At 44.7% G+C, this 21,684-nt stretch overlaps 1 protein-coding gene across 2 annotated transcripts in view; it reads left to right on the forward strand.

Moving 5' to 3' along the window:
- Window positions 1–21,684, forward strand: part of KIAA0930 (KIAA0930 ortholog) — a 62,141-nt gene that overhangs the window by 29,692 nt on the left and 10,765 nt on the right. Inside the window, exons 2-3 of one of the 2 annotated variants that reach the window (XM_075602752.1) lie at window positions 11,764–11,915; window positions 21,061–21,168. In XM_075602752.1, the coding sequence (XP_075458867.1) occupies window positions 11,764–11,915; window positions 21,061–21,168 (260 nt within the window). The remainder of the gene's footprint in view (window positions 1–11,763; window positions 11,916–21,060; window positions 21,169–21,684) is intronic. The other variant, XM_075602753.1, reaches the window with a different exon arrangement.

Below are 21,684 nucleotides of genomic sequence, written 5' to 3' on the forward strand. Positions count from 1 at the left end.
GCTGACGTCACGCTGCGGGCACTGGGAAAATCAAATTAAAGAGACTTCCAGCGATTGCGACCAAGCCTTCGCGCAGCGCCTACTATAAGCGCGCGCAACAGTGTCAATACATTTGACGCGACGTCGCATCGCTGTCTTCGGCACTATAAGCGCGGCCTTATTATACCGAGAGACAGGTTTCCTCTCTTGTGAGTGGCATTTTCTGTAGGAAAACAGCATTGCATTTTCCATAGTGGATTGGTACGGTAATTGCCCCTGGTCAATGTATTTCATTTCCCTGTGTGTTTTTGCTGCTGGAACAAATTGCAGAGAACAATGCAGTGAGACAGTCGTAATGGGTGCGTGATATTTATAGGTCCGGTAAGCGCTCCTGTTCCTCTCTGCCTTCAATAAACCCAATAGATTCCTGAGCAGGTTTATTCTTGTAACAATGTATTTCAGGGGAGTGTTGGAAATTCTATTTGGCCATTGGCAAATAAAATGTTATTGAAAAGAAACCGGCATTGTACATGTAGAATGGTGATTTGTGTTTTTTATTTTTTTTAACTACCTTAACTGACCTTGACCCCTAAATGTACAGCGGTGACACTGATTCTGACAAATCAATACACATTCAGCGTGCTTGAATAGCCTTGGTGCAAACCCCTCTTTCAATGTAAAGATTTGCCTCTATAGATCTTAATGTGATTTCCCTCTGTCTTGAACATTCAATTTGTGCTGAAATTTCTACCATCTAGGAACCGGTCCTGATGCATATAATTACTATACAGCAACCCAGCTCCTGCTTTAATACCTTCTTGTTGAGCCTCAGTACTCTGTGCTCTATACGATAAAACAGACAATGGATTTCTTCCTCCAACCTCTGTTCCCATAAAATGTAACTGAACATCCCGTCTACGAGAAAAATAAATCTGGGCCAACTGTTAAACCATTCCATTGAGAAATGTTGCGTGTGCTGAAGTGAAACCGATGTTTGACCAAACAAATTGCTATGCTAGTGTGGTATTATGTAGTGCAGTAAAGTGCGTATCATTAAATATATTTTAAAAAGTGAATTATAGTAAAAATATTTTTAGTCAAATGACAGTCTCAAAGTTCACCATAAAAATATATGGAACGTGCAGGCAGGAAAGTCTTCAATTCCACACACCGCAAAATCATCGAAAATATCTTATATAAATTTACAGTAGACATTTTGGTCAACAATGAGTGAGGTATTTAGGTCCAATGCGTAAGATTTTGGCGTGGTGGTTTTCCTCTTCCTTGGGCGGGATCACCGGTACGCAGAAACAAAATCGGGAGCACAAATCTGGATTTATGGGGAAAAAAAAACCCTTATTGTGAAATATTGTTTTAAAAAAGTGAAAATTGTGCAAAAAATAATGTCTCACTCGCATGTTCCGTGAGTGGTAAAGGCAATGTGGTTGTGATGAGTAACCAACTCGTGTGTGGTTCTTCAGATACTCGAGGCAGCGTCCCTCAGAGCCAGATGGGTAGTTTCAAAGGGAGAGAATTCCCATATGTGAAAATAGAGAGAGGAAACACACACAGTGCTGGTTGTTTTATAAAGGATTCCGTAAAAAAGTAATACACTAAGGCTGTGTCCCATAGAGCCTCAGCCCGGGCTCCTCTCCGCTGAGGCTCGCCTGCCCGATCAGCAGCGATCCCATGGACTGGCAGGCGAGCCAACGTGGGTGACGGGGAGAGGCGGGGCAGTGATGTTGCTGGGTCAATAGCACGCGACGCACCGACATCACGGTGCCGTGACGTTGGCGCTGCTTTGCTGTGATTGGAGGTTTTCAGCCGACAGCGCGCTAAAAAACAGCATTGGCTGTCGGCTGAAATACCCAACTCCTCAGCACGCCTGCGGACGCTCGCGGGAGCCCCCTCTCAAGACATCCTCATTGAGGATGTCGGGGCTCAGCACGGAGCATCCACACGGCTCAGCGCTGCTTGTCCTTCCATGGATGCAGCCTTAGGCTGCGGCAAGGCAGGGAGCTGGCGCTAATGCGCGGTGACATCACACTCCCGCTCGGCCGGGAGATTTGTGGCCGACCTTGGTGCACGTGCGGGGGGCGCGGCAATGACATCACAGAGCTGGTTCGCCCTCATTGGGCGAACCGCTCACATGGCGCGTTTGCGGACGACAAATTCTAATTGGCAGCTAAGCGACAAGCAGGTGCTTGCTCACACTGGCCACACACATTGCCTTAATGTGTTTTATAGCGGCCAGCACTGTGTGTCCTCTCTCTATTTTCACATATGGGAATTCTCTCCCTTTGAAACTACCCATCCGGCTCTGAGGGACGCTGTGTCGAGAGTATCTGAAGAACCACACACGAGTTGGTTACTCATCACAACCACATTTGCCTTTACCACTCACGGAACATGTGAGTGAGACATTTATTATTTTTTTGCAGAATTGTCACTTGTTTGTTTTTTAAACAATATTGCACAAGAAGTGTGTGGGGTGTTGGTGTTTTTTTTTTTTTTTTCCAATCTAGATTTATTTGCGCTCCTATTTTACCTTTCTGCGTACTCCTATATGGACTTGGATTGAGTCCACTTCTGGAGCAGCACTAATTCCAGTTGTATAAATGTATTACTTTATCGCTAGTGTGATCACTGGGTTTAATACAAACGGTATTTGCGCTTGATTTTTATTTCACTTCAGCTGCAACTTCACTGGACAACAACCACGTCCAAACGGGAACCTACAGACAGAAGTGCATGCTGCTAGTGTGATCAGTTTTTATTTTAAGTGATTTAGATGATCGTGGTGCAATACATACACCTTCAGAGAATAGTCTCTGAAGGTGTATGTATTGCACCCATGATCATCTTAATAGCTTAAAATAAAAATCGGTCACACACTGGGAGAACGCACTTCTTTCTGTAGTAAGATGTTCAAATTAATGGAGCATTTCTGACACGTGCCTCCACCATATACCTGAAGAAACCTGTGAGCTTTGCAAAGGGTCGTACACTACTGTCTGAAGAACTTTCTGGCCGCTATTAAAGCGGTCTCACAATTTTAAAACATTTCTCCAATTCTTCAGGGCAAATACGGCTTCTAGACCTCTGGGGACCATCTTTTTAACTGGTTATTGATTTCCATGGCGTAGTCCGTCTCCTCCGAAAACGAAGAAGGCGAGTCCCTCAGTAGCCGGGTAACGCAACCACCGACAGCAATGATTTTAAATGGAAATTAACGTTGAATCGGCTATATTAACCCGCAACAGACCTTGGCGAATCTCCCTGTAAGATATTCGATATTACATTTTAGTAGGTAACGCTAGCTCTTACAGCCCCATCAAACATTTTTCTACTCCTTCTAAAGGAAGCTCTTTTTTAGGATTTCCATCGGGTATGACAGGTGTAGGTGCCTGGTAAGCGACAGGCTGCGATCCTTTTCAAGTTTACTGCCTGTAGAAAATGACGGTAATTGAAGGCTTTGCTGATAAAGCATCTGCAAAGTTTTATGATGTTACTGTAAATGCTCGCTCCTGATAAATTTCCCCCCCCCCTAAAACATTTTGAAAAATTCTGTGCTGATCATGCACATTTTAAGTGAAACTTCATTGTCTTTTGTCACTGTTTTAGCACAGAAATTGTATTTGTAATGGTGATGTTTTTAATTAATAATAAAACACAATTTCAGTACCAAAACGCAAAGAAGTTTGACTTAGAACGTGTGTTTTAACTCTTTGCGTATGTATCTGAATTCAGTGTGTGCTATTCTCGCCCCTGCGGAGCTGGAGGGAGCGGGGGTCTGTCTGAGTCCCCCGGAACACCCCCCTCCCCCCCCCCCCCTGTGGGTGGAAGGGCGTGGCAGGTCACTGTTTGGGAGGGCTTGGCAGCGGCGGCAGCTCACTGTTGTTCTCAGCAGCGGCGGGTCATTGTTTGGGGCGGGAGGGTTGTGGGGGAGGGCAGGTTGCTCGGCGGCTCACTCAGTGGTTTTTTTTCGGGGGAGTGTGTGTGTGTGTGTGTGTGTGTTCCTCGTCTCTAGTGACTCCTGCTGGCAGCTGGCAACACTGACGGCCTCATCTGCCAGCAGTGACGTGACTTCCGTATCAATCACCTGCACTCCCATCCATCTCAAGTAAACACGTGAATGTCGCTAGAGAAGTTTCACTTAAAAAAAATATATATATATATTTATTTATTTTCCTTTTCGCTTGAACTGCAGCTTTAATGCTCTGCACTTTTATACCCGGCTTTAATGCTCTGCACTTTTATACCCGGCTTTAATGCTCTGCACTTTAATACCCGGCTTTAATGCTCTGCACTTTTATACCCGGCTTTAATGCTCTGCACTTTTATACCCGGCTTTAATGCTCTGCACTTTTATACCCGGCTTTAATGCTCTGCACTTTTATACCCGGCTTTAATGCTCTGCACTTTTATACCCGGCTTTAATGCTCTGCACTTTTATACCCGGCTTTAATGCTCTGCACTTTTATACCCGGCTTTAATGCTCTGCACTTTTATACCCGGCTTTAATGCTCTGCACTTTTATACCCGGCTTTAATGCCCTGCACTTTTATACCCGGCTTTAATGCCCTGCACTTTTATACCCGGCTTTAATGCCCTGCACTTTTATACCCGGCTTTAATGCTCTGCACTTTTATACCCGGCTTTAATGCCCTGCACTTTTATACCCGGCTTTAATGCTCTGCACTTTTATACCCGGCTTTAATGCCCTGCACTTTTATACCCGGCTTTAATGCTCTGCACTTTTATAGCCGGCGAATGGTGGCAGAAAAATGATCTCGCATAAAACAATAAAAGATGGAAATAGAATTTGACAGCCGATGAGGATCCCTTGTCCCGCCGTGTCTGCCCACTTTCCCATCTGCTGTGAAACCTCCCGCCCTATCTGATCCTTGCTGTTTTTGGGTATTTAGGATAACCGCTTGTCTACCCCAGGCATACTTGCATTCCTTTTCCTGTATTCGCCTTTACCACGTCTGTTGGGAGTCTGTTCCACGAATCTACCACCCTTTTTGGTGACGCGCTTCCTCACATTTTCCCCTGAGCTGCCACCCTCCGGGCTCAGAATGACATCCTCCTGTACTAGCTCTCTCCTCTCTCTCCTCTCTCTCCTCTCTCTCCTCTCTCTCCTCTCTCTCCTCTCTCTCCTCTCTCTCCTCTCTCTCCTCTCTCTCCTCTCTCTCCTCTCTCTCCTCTCTCTCCTCTCTCTCCTCTCTCTCCTCTCTCTCCTCTCTCTTTGGAATGTGCTTCACTCCTGTACTAGCACTCCTCTCTCTCTTTGGAATGTGCTTCACTCCTGTATTATCAAAAAAAGCGTGGTCTTCATAAAAGTGTGGTGTGGTATGGTGTGGTGTGACATGTCCGCAATATAGAACCCCTCCGGGTATCTGTGTGAATAGGTATACAGGTCCCAAAAATGACGATTAACTGGATAAATAGCACCTAATACAGCAGTAAGGATTTGAACACGTCCTAGTGTCCAGAACACATGGCATCAATATTGAATAGGAAATACTTTGATTCCCTGCTGTATACCCCTAAATATGTACCGGCAACTTGCTTATCCATGCAAGCGTTTGCAAAGAGTCGTATCACAAAGGAGATTAGGTAAAGATTGTAAAAACACTCAGAAGCATTCGGTTAGTATTTAAAAGTTAAGTTTAGAAAAGGTTGACTTATTTTTTTTTTTTTTTAAAGCGATATTTAACCTCAAACATGCCACTACCGGGTTTTTATTTTATTTTATTTTGTCCCCGTACGAACTAGCCCTTTAAAAATCACAAATTTAGGGAAGATAAAGCCAGTAGATTTTGCTGCACTGGCTTCTTTGAATTATTTAGCGACTATAAAAAAATTTTTAATATAAAGTGGAAAATCGATCTCCGTGCTGATCCCCCTTTTGATGTTCCATTTCTTCTAGCAGAGTAGTCTCCCGGTAATGATGAATTGTGCCACCCTTTCCAGATGCTTGTGTAGCAGGTTCTTAGAATGTGGGGGATTTGGTAATCTCTTTCTTGCTTCCCTCTGGGGGCGAGCTGAGGGAGGCGAGACCTGAACTCTTTGGCGGTAGAGGGAAAAAAGATACTTGGGGTGGGGTTCGTGCCTCCCAGGGGATTTCTCCCCAACGTAGAATGTTAAGTGGCCTGATCAATATACCTGAGGGGACCAGCTCTGTGACACCAAGGGTGGGGACTGAATAGGGCAGATAGGGGTTTTGGGGCATGGACAGCAAATGGGCAATGAGACCAGCACTGGTACCTCCGTGGAACAACCTGTAACCTTAAGGCTGGAGGGACGTAGGAGGAGGGAAAGGGCGTTACATACTCACAATTTGCACCCAGACCGGTCAGCATGGTAATTGTTGCACATGGGGAAGATGACCTCCAGTGAAGGAATCCAGACCTCTACGGTGCTGATCTAGTACAGTTGCAGGCGCAATCCGCTGAAGGATTAACGTTTTGTAAATGTCGTTCAATGTCTCCTAAATCGCAACTGGGCTGCTGGTAAACAGCATGTGGCAATACTGAGCAGCTTGGTGGGAAGTGGAAGCTTTTCACAGGTCTAATAGTACAGGGGTGCGCAAACAGGTGGGGTGCAAGATTTTCTAGGGGGGCATGGCGATTAGAGGCCCAGCGCTCTTCCCCCAAGGCATTTAAATTAAATGCTGGGGGATGGCATGAGGCCTCTGTAACTTCTCTTACCTGCTCTCAGCCAGCTCTTCGGCGACGCCATGACAATGTACATCAAATGACGCTGCGGGGTCACGTGACATCACATGACCCAGGGTGTCATTTGATGCCAGGTCCTAAGAGGTGGTTGGGAGAAAGCACAGGGGCTGCCATAAGCCTTGCGCACCCCTGTAATAGGACATACCCCTCCCCTATATGGAGTGAATTTAAATGCAGGGCCAGTCAGGAACAGCACAGCAAACATGCAGGCTGGGAACCTTTCAATATCTGCACTCTCGCTCTTCTGTTCTGAGCTGCCTAGTCTGGACTCCTCAACAAACCTCATCCAGGTGTAACACATGTCCCCCCCACCCTCTGGGAGACTGCATTGTTACACGGTGTGGTGCACACCTGCTGGCTCACAGTAGATCTGAGCTTCCCACGTTGTTGTAGGGGAGAACAGAACAGGCTTCTGAGGTAGTAACTGATTCGTACTCATGGTGACAGCGCCTCCATCTCTTGCAGGCCTCGGGGATGTGGAGACAATCCCTGCAGGAGAACTTACTTCCTCTCCCCCTGATAGATTGCAGTCTCTGGCAGGAAGGTATATTGGAACAGGATCACACTTTATTCTTACACACTGCCGATGCTCAGCATACACACAGCTCACACAGTGGTTACAGCAGTTCTTGGGGCTTCACCCTCAGGATGTACCCTTGACCTCCACTGCGGGTACAGGGCCCCCACAGCAGTCCTTGTTCTTCCCTGACTCCCTGTTAGAGCCAGGGGTATGGTCTCACTGCCTTCTCCCCTTGGGGAGTTAGGAGTAAGTGCACAGTCAATCCGCACTTCTGGGTGAGAACCTGTCTCGAGGGTGAAGACAACTGACTAACTTTCGTAGTGCAGTCCCTTTTTAAGTACAAGAAAAGCAGGAACCAGGTCTGAGTCCCTGATTGGACACACAGGCCTTGTGGTACCGCCTCCCCTGTGACTCACTGAAGCTGCTGGGGGTGGGGAAAACACAGGATTAGTCCTGGTAGGCCTGCTCTTAACAGGGTTTACTGCCAGGAGAAGGCCAGACTGGTAGCCAGAAACCAGCCCTGGCTACACAAGTCTCCTCCAGCCCTCGCAAAAACTTGTCTCACGCCCTCGCTGCCACATGTTGCTGCATAAAAATCCGTGTGTGTTATGTCCATGGAAAGGCTTTCAAGTTTCTTGACAGAAAAATATCCCAGTTTTACTTTTTATTCACACATCCTTGCCTGCCTGGACCTGGTCCGGTGCTATTCTGAGGCATGTGTTATCCACAGCGGACAGAACGCTGCTCCCAATTACTTTACTTTTATTTCACGTATTGGTTTCTTCCCTCCCACCGAAATATTTATGTGTATGTGCTATAAAATAACTAAGTGTGCAATTTGTGACAATATACTGTAACCAAAAGATGTATCAATAAATGCTGCCACAGTGCTAAAACTATACACAATAGTAATTAAATAGATAAAGGAACAAAAACACGGGCGCAAATAATAAGTGTTAATCGATATAGAGTAACGGGGACTAGGTAATGCTCGGGACAATTGTAGAAACAAATAGGTGATGTCTCTGGGAAAACAAGAAAAGAAATAGATCCGTCTGCAGCTGCTTAACGGACGCAACATCACGCTGACGTCAAACCTCGCAATCTCGCCAGATCTGGGGAACCGTGAGGAAGAGATTGGAAGCAGCTGCAGACGGATCTGTTACATCGCGCGGCGTCTCGGCGTTCCACGTGGAGTCAGGACAAGGCGCCATACAGAACCGCAGTGAGCAGAGGATTGTGTGTATCCTATATGCTTGAAAAATCTGCTACTTTGTAAGTAGCATCTATCTTTTGCGCAGTTACATACAGGCATACCCCGGTTTAAGGACACTCACTTTAAGTACACTCACGAGTAAGTACATATTGCTCAATAGGAAAATGGCAGCTGACGCATGCGCATGTCAGCACGTCCTGAACAGCAATACCGTCTCCCTACCTGTACCAAAGCTGTGCGCAAGCAGGGAGACTATAGAGCCTGTTACACATGCGTTATTTACATCAGTTATGCACGTATATGACAATTGCAGTACAGTACATGCATCGATAAGTGGGAAAAGGTAGTGCTTCACTTTAAGTACATTTTCGCTTTACATACATGCTCCGGTCCCATTGCATATGTTAATGCGGGGTATGCCTGTGTTACATAGTTATATACATGCTCCGGTCCCATTGCGTACGCTAATGTGGGGTATGCCTGTATTACAAGCGAACTTCACCATATTTTGCCTATTTCTTGTTTTTTTTTTTTTTTTTTTTTAGAGACATCACCTATTGGTTTCTACAATTGTCCCCAGTCTTACCTATTCCCTGTTACTCTAGATCGGTTTAACACTTATTACAGTATTTGCGCATGTGTATTATTATTATTATAATAAAAAGAGAGACTGGATTTCAAAACGTGATGCTATGGTTTTTAGCTGTAAAATTATATAAATTGGATATTGTGTATATTCCATAACGGTGGATAATTATCCATTGATTTACAGCCACACACTAGTGGCTATTGTACTGTAATTGGTGCCGCAAGACTCCTACATATGGCACTTGCTGATAATGAGATACCAATGAGAACTCGTCGTGCATCAGTTTTTGCTTCTTATCCTCTAACTTGGATCCCTTTTAAGTTTATGCCTGCTGGCAGCTTCACAATACAAGGACTGATGAGGCCCAAAAAGGTCAAAGCAATGGTCAGAGAGTAAGGCCCAGGCTTAGCTGTAAAAGCTGTGTGATGTGCAGGCGTAGGCGCAAGCAGATCCATGTTAAAATGGGCCCGAAGTTGCCCAGAATCCGTGGCTGCAGTGGGAGCACTGGTGTGTGTGTGTGTGTGTGTGTGTTTGTGTGTGTGTGTGTGTCTATGATTATAGTGACTGCGATAGTGAAGTCAAGCCTGGGGTCGCTGGAAAAATCAAATTGAGAGGACTACCAGTGGTTGCGGCGTCGCGTCCACTATCAGAGCCTACGACGGCAGCGCATTTGTTTTGACGCAACGTCGCCGGTACTATAAGTGCAGGTTGGGGGACTTGCGGAGACGTGCGACTCTGCTCAGAAGTGCCTTTATCATTATGGTTTTGAAGTAGTTCACCAGCAGAAATAACTATATTAAGACCATGTTTGCGGTGCCTTCACATGGTCACACGCTGGGAAAGGATGTTCTCCACAGCTAATTCCCAGTGCAACTTTTGACAACCTCCTGAGTACCAACACTTGGTAGTAGCTATGAAATCTATAAGGAGCGATCCTTGCTGCTACTCTTTGGGCATTATTTTCCTGGCAGGATATATACATTTTATAACAAAATCAAAAATAGTGATATCAAACTAGGGTTGAACTTGTGCTGCAGGAATCCCTTTTATGGCTGATTTACGAGATTTAAAGCGTTTGGTAAGCGTGGGTATGCATCATCAGATCAGGTGTAAGTGCCCAGAAAGGGACATTTTTGTTGAATTAAAACCACAAATCCGCCTCCCACTAATTTTACAGAAACAAAAGTCAACAAATAAAATCTCTGCCCCCTAATACAGAAATATAGCCTGTGTGAGTACAGATTGTGGGCTGTATGATCGCCTCCTTGTATAGTCCCTTACATGTGCTGGATTATTACATCATTGGCTAGCTCGGTGAGTAAAGACACGGACTCTGAACATGACGACGCTGACATTTTGAAGCAAGGGTTCAAATCCTGTTGCTGGCACCTTGGGCAAGTCCCTTTTTATCTCCCTGTGCCAAAGGCACCAAAATCATAGATTGTAAGCTCTGCGGGGCAAGCACTCATTCCTGCAAAAAATTATGTACAGTGCTGCATACACCGCCGGCTCTCTACAAGGGAAAAAAACTTCTAATCCAATGTTAGGCCGGTTGTTTCGCCGTTTTCCGTATATGACGCTTGAAGGGTATGATATTCATTGCAAACGAATGCATCATGAAAAGGTTAAAATGCGATGGCGAGTCTGACTGTATCGCTTCTCTCCTGCAGAAAACCGACATGTTCCTGTAGTTATTGTACTCTGTTTCGAGTCCCCTGGTGACATTGATTTGGTTATTCATGGGAGAATGGGATTCATTCTGACACTTCCGTTAAAGACATTATCAGCCGCTCATTAAATTCTCTCCTTTTTTTTTTATTTGTAAGGGTCTATTCACCAACGCCTGAGCCATTATTGATTTATTAATCATTCACTTCAATGCATCCGCTGTGTTTGGTGAAAAGATCTTGGACTTGACCAGTTATATATCTATATCTCTGACCCCCAAGGAATAACCTTTTGACAATGACTTTCTTGCATTTGTCACATGGTCTGTTTAATGCTTTCTCCCCCCTCCCCTCCCCCCAAATGTGTGGGAAGCAGGGGCGACAAACTCCAGTGCGCAAGGGCCACCAACAGGTCCGGTTTCCAGGATATCCCTGCTTCAGCACGGGTGGTTCAGTCATAATGACACCTGTGCTGACGCAGGTATACCCTGAGAACCTGACCTGTTTGTGGCCCTTGAGGACATGAGTCGGCCGTCCCTGCTCTAAAGCTTAAATACGTTTTTTTTATTTTCGGCTCAGCGGCCCCCCTTGCTCCAGAGGTGCATACCAGGAACGGCTGCAGCGGTACTTCTCCTGGTTGTATGAACTCCCTACGTCACGCGGGCTGGCTTGAAGCCGTAACGGACGCGGCATCCTATTGGCCCACGTGATGCTGGAGATTTAATTTTGTTTCACCTGGAGGGGGTGGTACCATAGGTACCTTTCCAGATATGGACCTTGATATGGTTCCCCTGAGCTGACATTGATGCGTTTCAGTACTGCAGACCCCCAGCTTCCAAATCTGTTTAAAAAAAAAAGAGGTCAAAAAATGTTGTAACTGCTCCTTTAAAAACAAAAAAACAAAAAAGAGAATACTTTGTAGCATCTTAGTCCTTAATATCCCCGCTGGGGCTACAATCTGTCCTCTGTAATCACTAGTTTTACTATTGGTAAGCAAATCCCCTTTAACGTTACATCTAACTTTCTAACACTTCTGTTTGTTTTTAAAGGCTGTTTTAAAGATGACCGCATTGTATTCTGGACCTGGATGTATTCCACGTATTTTATGGAAAAGTGGGCCACCCAGCAGGATGACATGCTCTTCTACGTCCGTCGGAAGCTCGCCTACGTGGGCACAGACCCGGGCACTGAAGGAAAAAAGGTAACAGCAGGAGTTTACCATCTTTTTAATATAGGTGGCTGGCTATTATTACTATTGACTGATGAAACATATGCTAGAATGGGGGTCCAAGTTCTGCTCCCCTCTTGAATGATATGCTGGGCCACAAGCGGAAAGTCTGGCAGAGGTCTGGGCAATAAGACACACCACGTATCTGTGAATAACGGCGCTTGTATTTCTATACTCCCACAATAACGTGATTATCACTTGCGGATAATATATTTCAGATAACGGCGGTTACACAAATTTATATACCAATGTGTCGCTGCGCTTTTGTCGCACTCGATCTTTAAGGCCGCGCTTATAGTGCTGGCAACATGACTCGACCGATGTCACCCGTCGCCACTGGCGAAAGTTGTAATTTGATTTTTAGCCACGTCGCTGGCAACAAGGCCAGTGACGTCACTAAAATGGGCGGGCCGCGCAATTTGGTTTAGAGACCGTCACATGTGGTGACTGTCTCTAAAAAAATTAAATTTACCCGGCTTCAAAATTTTGGGTCGCTCCGTGGCGGTCGCCCTTACTACGAGCGCTTGCGACGGAGTTCATGTATTTGTTTCGGAGCGACGTTGCCATCGCAAGGCACTATAAGCGCAGCGTTGGTCCAAATGACCCTGCACCATTAATGGGGACCTTTTGTCGGTGCCGGTGATGGCGCTGTTTTGTGTATTGGGTTAACGTGGCAGGCCTGTTTATTCACAAAGACTTGGAAGGAGACCGGTATGTGTAACCCAACGGTGCGGGGGGTGTTTGTAAGTGGGAATCCCTCGGAGGGTTACTCCCAACTCCCTGAATACGAGCAGCTGCAACTTGGGGGTGGGCCGTGACGGTCCTCTCTGTGACTGCTCCGAATCGGCAGAACTGGGGTAGTTCTGCTCTCTGGCTGATCTTGGTCTCAAACCGCTCTAGGACAGAGACTCTCTAATCTCGTCTCGACAGCTCTGCCTCCTCGTGCTCCGCCGGGGACCCTTCAAACTCCCCCTTTTCCTTAGCCCACCCGGGAACCAATCGTGTAAACCCTCCTGTGTATTCTCAATCATTGGCTCCAGAGCCCGTCCACCCATCTCGGTGTACTTTCAATGGGGTTACATTAATAATGTAACCCTCCGTACCCGGCTCTAAAGGAAGTCACATCAGATGAACTATACACATTGGCAGTGCTCGGTCTCTCCGGCCTGTGCAGGTTGGGCGTGGAGGAAAGGGGGCATCAAAGTACGCACCCTTGTAACCTGAACCTGGATTACTAATGGATCACTTTACAATCTCGTTATGTTTATGTTGCCTTGTTACCCTATTTTCACAAATGCAGTACCCCTTTACATTCTCGTATTCCACCTTTTTTTTTTTTAATCTTTTGTGTGCAATCATTTGTCAGGACTTCATCAGTAATGGAACCAGAGTGTTTTTTGCAGTTTTTATAACCTAGGTATGGGGTGGCCAACTCCAGTCCTCAAGGGCCACCGCTACGTCTGGTTTTCAGGATATCCCTGCTGAAGCGGGGACAGAAGGGTGCGTGGTCAAAGCGGTGCACAGCAAAAAAACGAGAAAGCCAGACACTGCGCTTAAAAAATGTATTTAGCCAATGCCATGAGAGAAACAAGAGAACGCGGGCCTACCGGGTTTCGCACCCGTCGGGGCCTTTGGCAAATAATACAGGAACGTATTCAATCATGTTTTGCACCAAGAACTGACAACCATTTGTGCAATTTCACCGCGGACATTATCGGCGATGATCACTTTTCAAATGATATTGGGGGAAAAAAATCTGTGTAGCTACTTTAACTCTGAATTGCTGAACTGTGGCAGCCTTGCCACAACCACCTGAAGCAGGGATAGCGTGTGAACCTGACCTGTTGGTGGCCCTTGAGGACTAGAATTGGCCACCCCTGAGCTAGAGCTTAGACTCCTGTCATCCTTTAAATCCATCGTTGTCAGAGACCTGTTTGTCACAAGTCTGTCTCTATTCTACACAGACCAGACCCGGTAAAATAATTGTAACACTAACGTGCTCATGCACCATTGTTGGATTATTAGTGAGGTTGTTGGACCAACAGACGTCCTTCTGATTTGAAGGTGTTATAGTTGCCTAGCTCTAGACTTTTTTATTATTATTATTTTCCTAATTATTTCATTGCTCTTAATCGTTATGAGACATTTTATTGTTTTACGTGTAACAAAATGAGAACACTACGTTTTTGTCCGTGTTTTTATGATCTTGTTGAACTTCCTCAGGAGTAGACAAAAAATGTGCAAATCTGCTTCGCGAGCAGATGTTTCAATTGAAGGCCACACAGCGCGCATACGTCACAAACCTACTGCCTTCGGAGACTAGCCACCAATTGTTCTGCTCCCTTCATGTGATAAACCCGTGTTCCTGTGCAGTGCTGGAAATGGAGGTGTGGGGCTGCTCATCTAATGCTCCCCCAGAAGTTCATTCTACATAGATCGATGGGGTAATCTCTGCCTTATTTCAGATATATGGTGGGATGGGATCTCCTTGCCGTGACCTCGTATTCTGGCTGCATTCGGCCGCACTTTTTTTAAAATCCTATAGTTTGTCTGTTGGAATAAAGTATGGCGTGTATCTGACATCGAGAGCCTTGGTGCTTTCTTCTGTCAACTGTTGAAATATTCGTGGAGATGAATGACGATGGAAAAGATCACATGAGACCAGTGGAATGGTGGTCGCTACATTTAGGGGTTTGGGTATAAAGTGCCCCATTCTGTGGTTAAATTGTTTTTAAGAGGCATTGGTCCCATATTAATATGGTGCAATGGGAGGAGCTACAAGAAAAGCCTTTTACGCCTTAAATGCTGTAAACGATAAACCAGCATTGCATTCAGATGTGTTGCTAAACAGAGACAAACTCCCAGTTTTAGAAATAAAATCAAGTAAACTTTTAAACATCAAGAAAAGTGTCCCCCTAAACAGCAGTGTGTTTATTTATTTATTCCCCCCACACCCCTCTTGTTTTCCATGTCTGTGTCCAGCTCTACCCCTCTTGTCTTGGGCTTACCTGAACCTCTGTCCGACCCCCAAACCCCTGGTTCCATCTTCCTATGTCCTGGTCTAAATTGGCCCTTTCTCCTCTAAAGAAAAAAAACAAAAACAAGGTGTGAGTCGGATGCCTCTGACTCCTATGGCGCACAGGATGCGATCTGCAGTGATGGTGGATGAAGGGGATAATGACTCCTCTTCCATCATCCATCATGGACCCTGGAGGTGGCTGCTACTGAGAGCGATCACATGATCTGCAGGGCCGTGGCACTCTGGCTACGTGGCCCTTCCTCCACTAAAAAGGGGTTAAAGGAGCCCTACTAAATAATGCTTCTGTTCCGTGATTCCGCCTGAAACGCCTTCAATGTTGTATTAAAAAGGCATGTGCTTTTGTCGGGATAATGTCTGTATTTGGAATTGGCAACCGGTGTAATAAGTAAAATCCAGACTGGAGATTCTGCACATACTGTAACTTGGGCGCGCATAGAGAGCGAGACTCATAAGTAGTTTATTTATCACGCTCATAGACCACGTGATCGAAGTGGATATCACAGGCATTGTCACCGCCATCATTTTTCTTGCAATAATCAAGTTTGTGTTAAAGATTGTATGATCGGCAGCAATCGTGTGCTAATGGCTTTCAGATGTAGCATTCTAAGGTCTTTATACAATAACGTTTGTTTCCCCTGGGATATGGGCACGTTTTGGCCAACGTGTGTGTGTGTGTGTGTCTGAAATACCTTTTTTTTTCTTTTCAACAGCCCAACCATGGGTTACTGCTGCTAACCTAAGTCGGCCTGCTCAGGTCACCGTGATCTGTATACAGAACACTGGAGTTGAGTTGCAATGATAACAAGTGGTTTTGACCTTTTTATTGGACAAAGACTCCCACGCTCAGCATTTTGCAGGGCATCAGGTGCAGCAGAAATAAACATGTTTTGTGCTAAGAAGTCGGACTTTCTCTGAAGTAGCTAGCATTTCTACACTCCCAATAACACTTAACATTTGGAGTATACTTTGTCTTATAGATGAAAACAGCAGATATATCTCTCAAAAGACAAAAGTCCAATGTGACACAGTCAAATACTTATATATTCTCTTGAATACGGGTCATATAGTTAAACCCTTTGGTCAAAGCGTTATAAGCCTGCGAGCCACATCAAGCATGACCAGTAAGTAGGTCTGAACACTACCTATGCAAATTCTCATTTACCTCTGCTGTAAGTATTTCACTGTGTATTTTTGTAACATTGGATGTAGCATTGGGCTTTTCTGTCTTTTGTTGTATACATTTGGCCATGCTCTGTAACACTCCTTTAGACGTGTGTGTGCGCAACCCGCATTAATTTTGGCTCCGGAGACCCACTGCATCCTGAGATACTTTGCTCCCTCAGGGGGCGTCAGTATTCTCCGGTTTAGCTGTCCCATCACATGAGCCAATAGGAAGCCGTGGCTTCCTATTGGCCCATGTGATCGGGGGGTTTAAACCTTAGCAGGAGATACCAGCACCCCTTAAGAAGATATGTATCTCAGGATGCAGGGGGTCCCAAGAGCCAAAATTAATGCAGTTTAGCTCCGGAGACCCCTTACTTAAAGTGTGTGTGTGTGTGTGTGTGTGTGTGTGTGTGTGTGTGTGGTCACAGTGCTGCTACATTTCCCCTCTTGCTGCCCCCTGAGACCTACCGCCCATAGGAAGCGCTGTACCCAAGGTATGCCTATGGGCTACAGGTGCAAATATATATACACCATACCTGGGTCGGTCTTGTAGATATTTAGCATTATCTTAGAACTCAAACGTCAATGGTGTCTCATGGATTAAAAAAAATACAATTACAAAAATTAGTACTCTGCAAACCTAGTGAACTTTCTGGACACAACAGTAACAATGAAGAATGGCCAGCTACACATTTGTACACAAGAAACCCACAGATCGATGGTGTTATCTCCATAACACCAGCTTCCATCCCACGTCTACATACAACCTGGCGCTAGAGGGAATGCGAAAAATGATGAAAGATCTGCAACCCACGCTGACAGAGGATGACATATATATATATTTTTTTTAAATAAATCTTCCCCAAACCTCCCATTCTGGCAACCGCCAAACCTCTAACAGAAGTTAGTCAGTCAACCGGAAATGTCATAATTACCTCTCGGACGGGGAGAATGGCACAAGACCATGCAATATCCCACTGCAAACATGCCAGGATCTCACCACCAGTCCTATGGGGAGAATGGCACAAGACCATGCAACATCCCACTGCAAACATGCCAGGATCCCACCGCCAGTCCTATGGGGAGAATGGCACAAGACCATGCAACATCCCACTGCAAACATGCCAGGATCCCACCGCCAGTCCTAAACATAAACGATTCAATGTTAAAGGATCGTACTACTGCACATCCAGGAACGTGTTGTATAGGATTCCATGCTTCCAAGGATAATAGTAACTTTATTTCATATAGTGCTTTTCTCCCAATGGGACTCAAAAGCGCTTCTCAATTACAGTATAGCGTACGCAGCACAGGAATTTTTACAGACCCTGTATGCTACATTGGTGAAACCAGACCAAAACTCTAAGCCAGAAGGAGCCTACACAAACGCACAATAAGACACCAGGTAAAGGGAAGATACTGCGCTCCTCCTTCGGTGGGACATCACTTGTTACAGCCGCATCATTCCATAAATTATGTAAAAATCCAAATCCTCAAAGTAATGTTTAAAAGCATTTGAACTCGAATGGTAATGCTGTTTGACACTAAAAAAACCTTCCTTCCCTTGGTTATGTGGTTTGATGTTTTAGTTGATCTGTTGGTTTTGACGCAAGAGAGTATCTATGTATGTATGTATGTATTTATTCTGTGATTAGTGATATAAGTGATACGATATGTGATATGTATTCTGTGCAAAAAAACTCAATAAAAATTTAAGTTATAAAAAAAAAAAAGGATTTAATACTGATGTGAGGTTTTTTACACTAACAGAATTTGGCACGTTTCTCCCTGCCACAATGTAATATAACCAAACGCCCCCCTTTACACAGCTGCTGGATGCATGGTCATACATACTCCATTTCTCACTATCCCTTTCATCCATTTAATGTCCTGTCTTTACTTCCCATTCCCTCTGCAATTCCTGCTCTGCCTTAGATTGCGATCTCTTGGATGTTACTTCCTGGAATCTTTTGTAGAATATTAGTATTGCTTGACCTAAGGAAGAGTAGCGCTTTCAAAAGCTCGTCTTAATAGATCAATGGTTAAACCAAATAAAAAAAAAAAATAAAGTATTGCCTAATACTGAAGTACTTCTTTACAGTGGAAATAAACGTATTCATAAAGATGAGACATCACGGCCATTATTAGTGTTTGCCTTACAGCTACTATTATCCGAGCATTTGATTAAGCAGACCAATAATTTGTGTCTCTACAAGTCTCTGGAGATCAGCATTCTGGTATGTTCTGGTATCAGACCTGTTTATTACCTTGACCCTGCCTTTGGCTGCTGCTGAAAATCGAAGTGGTTGCACATTTAATTTATTTAGACATTTAAAAAAACAAAAAAAAACACTCTTGTTATCTCCAAGCAAATTGCATATAAAACGGCTGCTACTTCTTGAGGAATCATTTTAGTGTGTGTGTGTGTGTGTGTGTCCTCCCGCAGCACAAGCTGGAAAGTATGTTTTGTTCTCGTGATTCCTTCTTTGCAGCTTTCTCTACGGGCGCCGCAAGCCCGCAGATACGAGATCTGCCGGGTCTCGGGTAGAAAAATAAACACAAGTGTACCAGAGGTAAGTATCAAACAGGTGTATTCACAGTTACAAAAGTATCAGTCACTTACAAATGGTGAAGTACAAGAACACATCATGGATAGTGAGGCAGTGGAATTGTCCGTGATGGTAACGCTGAAGAGGACGGCAGCAGCCAGATTTCCCCAGACAACTCCCAGACTATTTGTCCACCGACTCTCGCTAATCTGTATCCAAGTGTGGTGACGCAGCAATGTAAAATTACGTAATTGACGCGTTTCGCACATTGTGCTTCATCAGGGTGTATTGTCAAAGGAACAACTTGATCCTTCGATATACCACAGGGTATTAACTCTTAGGTGAACAAGACAAAATAACAGGAGGCCAGTTCTTCTGTGGTGACTATACATAAAAATGTATGAGCACATATCTAAAAATATGTATGTGAAAATACCTCTCGAATAATAGTAGTATAAATAAGATACATTTATATAAGACTGGTATCTAGAGATGATGATGATGATGCAGCAAAGTGAATGGAATAATCTCTGTAAATACTAAAGTCACCATGGGAAGAGACCTTCCTGACATAAGTAAATGCAATCGAAAAGAATACACGTTCTACATAATAAAAAACATTGTGTACTAAATAAAATAGGAAAAAAGTGGGCGGCAAATTAACAGCCCTAATTTTATTTATTTATCAAATGTTTTACCAGGAAGCAATACATTGAGTTACCTCTCGTTTCCAAGTATGTCCTGGACACACCGTTATATTAATGCATTGCATTAAATGAAAAGAGGTTATACGGTCAATTCAGACATTTCATGGAAAGTTAGAGTTGGAAAATTGGGTACAGGGGATAAAAGGGCTGGTGAGTTTCAGATTGAAATAGAGCAGCTTTAACATCACCAAAGGTCAGCAAATGGCTCACAGCCTTATGGCTGCGCCAAAGGCTGTCCGCCTTTTGGGCGACGCAGATTTGAAGGGGTTCAGATTGCATGCAGCTGTGGTTTCAAAGTCCTTTGTCCTCCTGGGTCATTAACATTTCAGAGGGTGGGGCTGAAAAAACACATCAGCAAATGCAGATATTAACCCTTAGCATGCTGGTTCTGTGAAGAGGGGCACAGCTCTTGGGGAATCCTTTTCAGGCGTCCGCCACCAAAAAGGAACCGGCCGATCCGCTGGAGATCCAAATCTGAACCCCTTCAGTCTAAATCTGCGTCGCCCAGATGTAGACTGAAGGGGTTCAGATTTGGATCTCCAACGGATCGGCTGGTTGCTTTTTGGTCAGCGGATCAATCTTAAAAAGGACGATTTTTTGCGTATTGCAGATTTATTATTGCCAATACACTCCGGATTCTGCAATCCGTTGACTGATTAAGAATTTGCCAACAGTTGCTGAATGCGTGGTTTTTATTCTGAAAATCTGTGAATTGCGTGTATCCAATGGCTGTTTTTGCTGAATCCGCACAGATATTAAAAACGACCAAATCCGTTGGTGGAATTTACACCGCGAAACGCATTTGGAGCGAGAAAAACAGAAACGGATTTGGGCAGATTCACCCATCTCTAATACCCTATGGTATATAAAGGAGTAAGTTGCTCCTATGACGATAACTCCCTGACTATGAAGCATGGTTAAAGTGCGAAACGCGTTGATTACGTCGCTGTGAATACAGATTAGTGAGAGTTGGCGGACAGCTAGTATGATGGTCGGCCTGGGGAATTTGGCTTGCGCCATGCTCTTTTGTGTTGGTTTCACAGATGGTTGAATCCACTGCCTCACTATCCATGTCATCTTGTACTTAACGGATTGTAAGTGGCTTTTTATACTGTTTCGAACACTGAATACATAATACTTATGTTTGATACTTACCTGCGATGCACTTGGTGTGTGTTTTTCGTTTTGGGTTATACCCAGTGGCGGATTTAAAAATATGCCGCCCTTGGGCACTTACCTGCTGCCGCCCCCCAGCGTCATTAGATGCCATGCGTCCCGTTGCCATGGCAATGTGATGTCATGTTGCCGATCGCTCATGCCGTCTCCACAATTTGACGGCCTAATGGGAAATCTGCCACTGGTTTATACCCAGTGTTCAAAGTGGTTTTTAAATAAAAAATGTTTTAAATAGACCTTAATTAGCATCTAAAAGATCTTTACAACATGTCTTATTCTAAAACAGAAAGGGAGTCGCTTTAAAATAAATACTCGTTAATAAGAAAGTGGAATTGTACGTCTGGCTTTGATTATTGAGACTAGTTTATACTCTAGTCTAGAACCTTCACACTTTGACCGCTGGTCCTGCCCCATGCTGGGTGGCCTTCTTCTTCTGCCGCAAGATAACGTTTAAATCCCTAACTTCATGGTTGGATTTCTAGCAGGTGGAGGTTGAGGTCTATCGCAAGGATTCAAAGAAGCTGCCAGGTCTTGGTGAACCGGACATCGACTGGGAGGAGAGCGTCTACTTGAATCTCATTTTGCAGAAGGTGAGAGTTGGGGCTTGGACAAAGCTGTAGTCCTTCCTAGGAATAACATGGTCCAATGTTAGTCGTGCGATTTTGAGTTTAATTCATGACAACTGCCCCCTTACAAGACTATTAGAATCCTATTACTATTTTTGCCCCCCCCCCCCCCTCTTCTCTTCCAGAGGGATTCCCTTGTTTTTGTTATCAGACATTGTAATAAATGCATCACTAATATATTATCTGCCTTATAAATCCATTGGAATTAGCAATGTGCTGCTGACACCCACTGCCAGGAGGGGTACAATAATTGTTCGCGGTTAGGTGCTTATTCTGTATCTGCTGAAGCGGTTGATATGAAGTCGTGGATCATTTTGTGCAGAAAGGGCCTGACCAGCTGCTTCTGCGCTTGTAGAATTAGCCCCTTGGTGTAGCTGTAAATTTGCAAGGAATTCACTGCCTATTTTTTGTGGGTTGAGCTGCGGACATGCCCTGTATTAAAGCAGAGCGCCCCTTTTGTACTGACCGGGAGCAGGTAGG

The sequence above is a fragment of the Ascaphus truei genome, chromosome 5 (genome assembly GCF_040206685.1).
Source record: "Ascaphus truei isolate aAscTru1 chromosome 5, aAscTru1.hap1, whole genome shotgun sequence".
Classification (NCBI taxonomy): domain Eukaryota; kingdom Metazoa; phylum Chordata; class Amphibia; order Anura; family Ascaphidae; genus Ascaphus; species Ascaphus truei.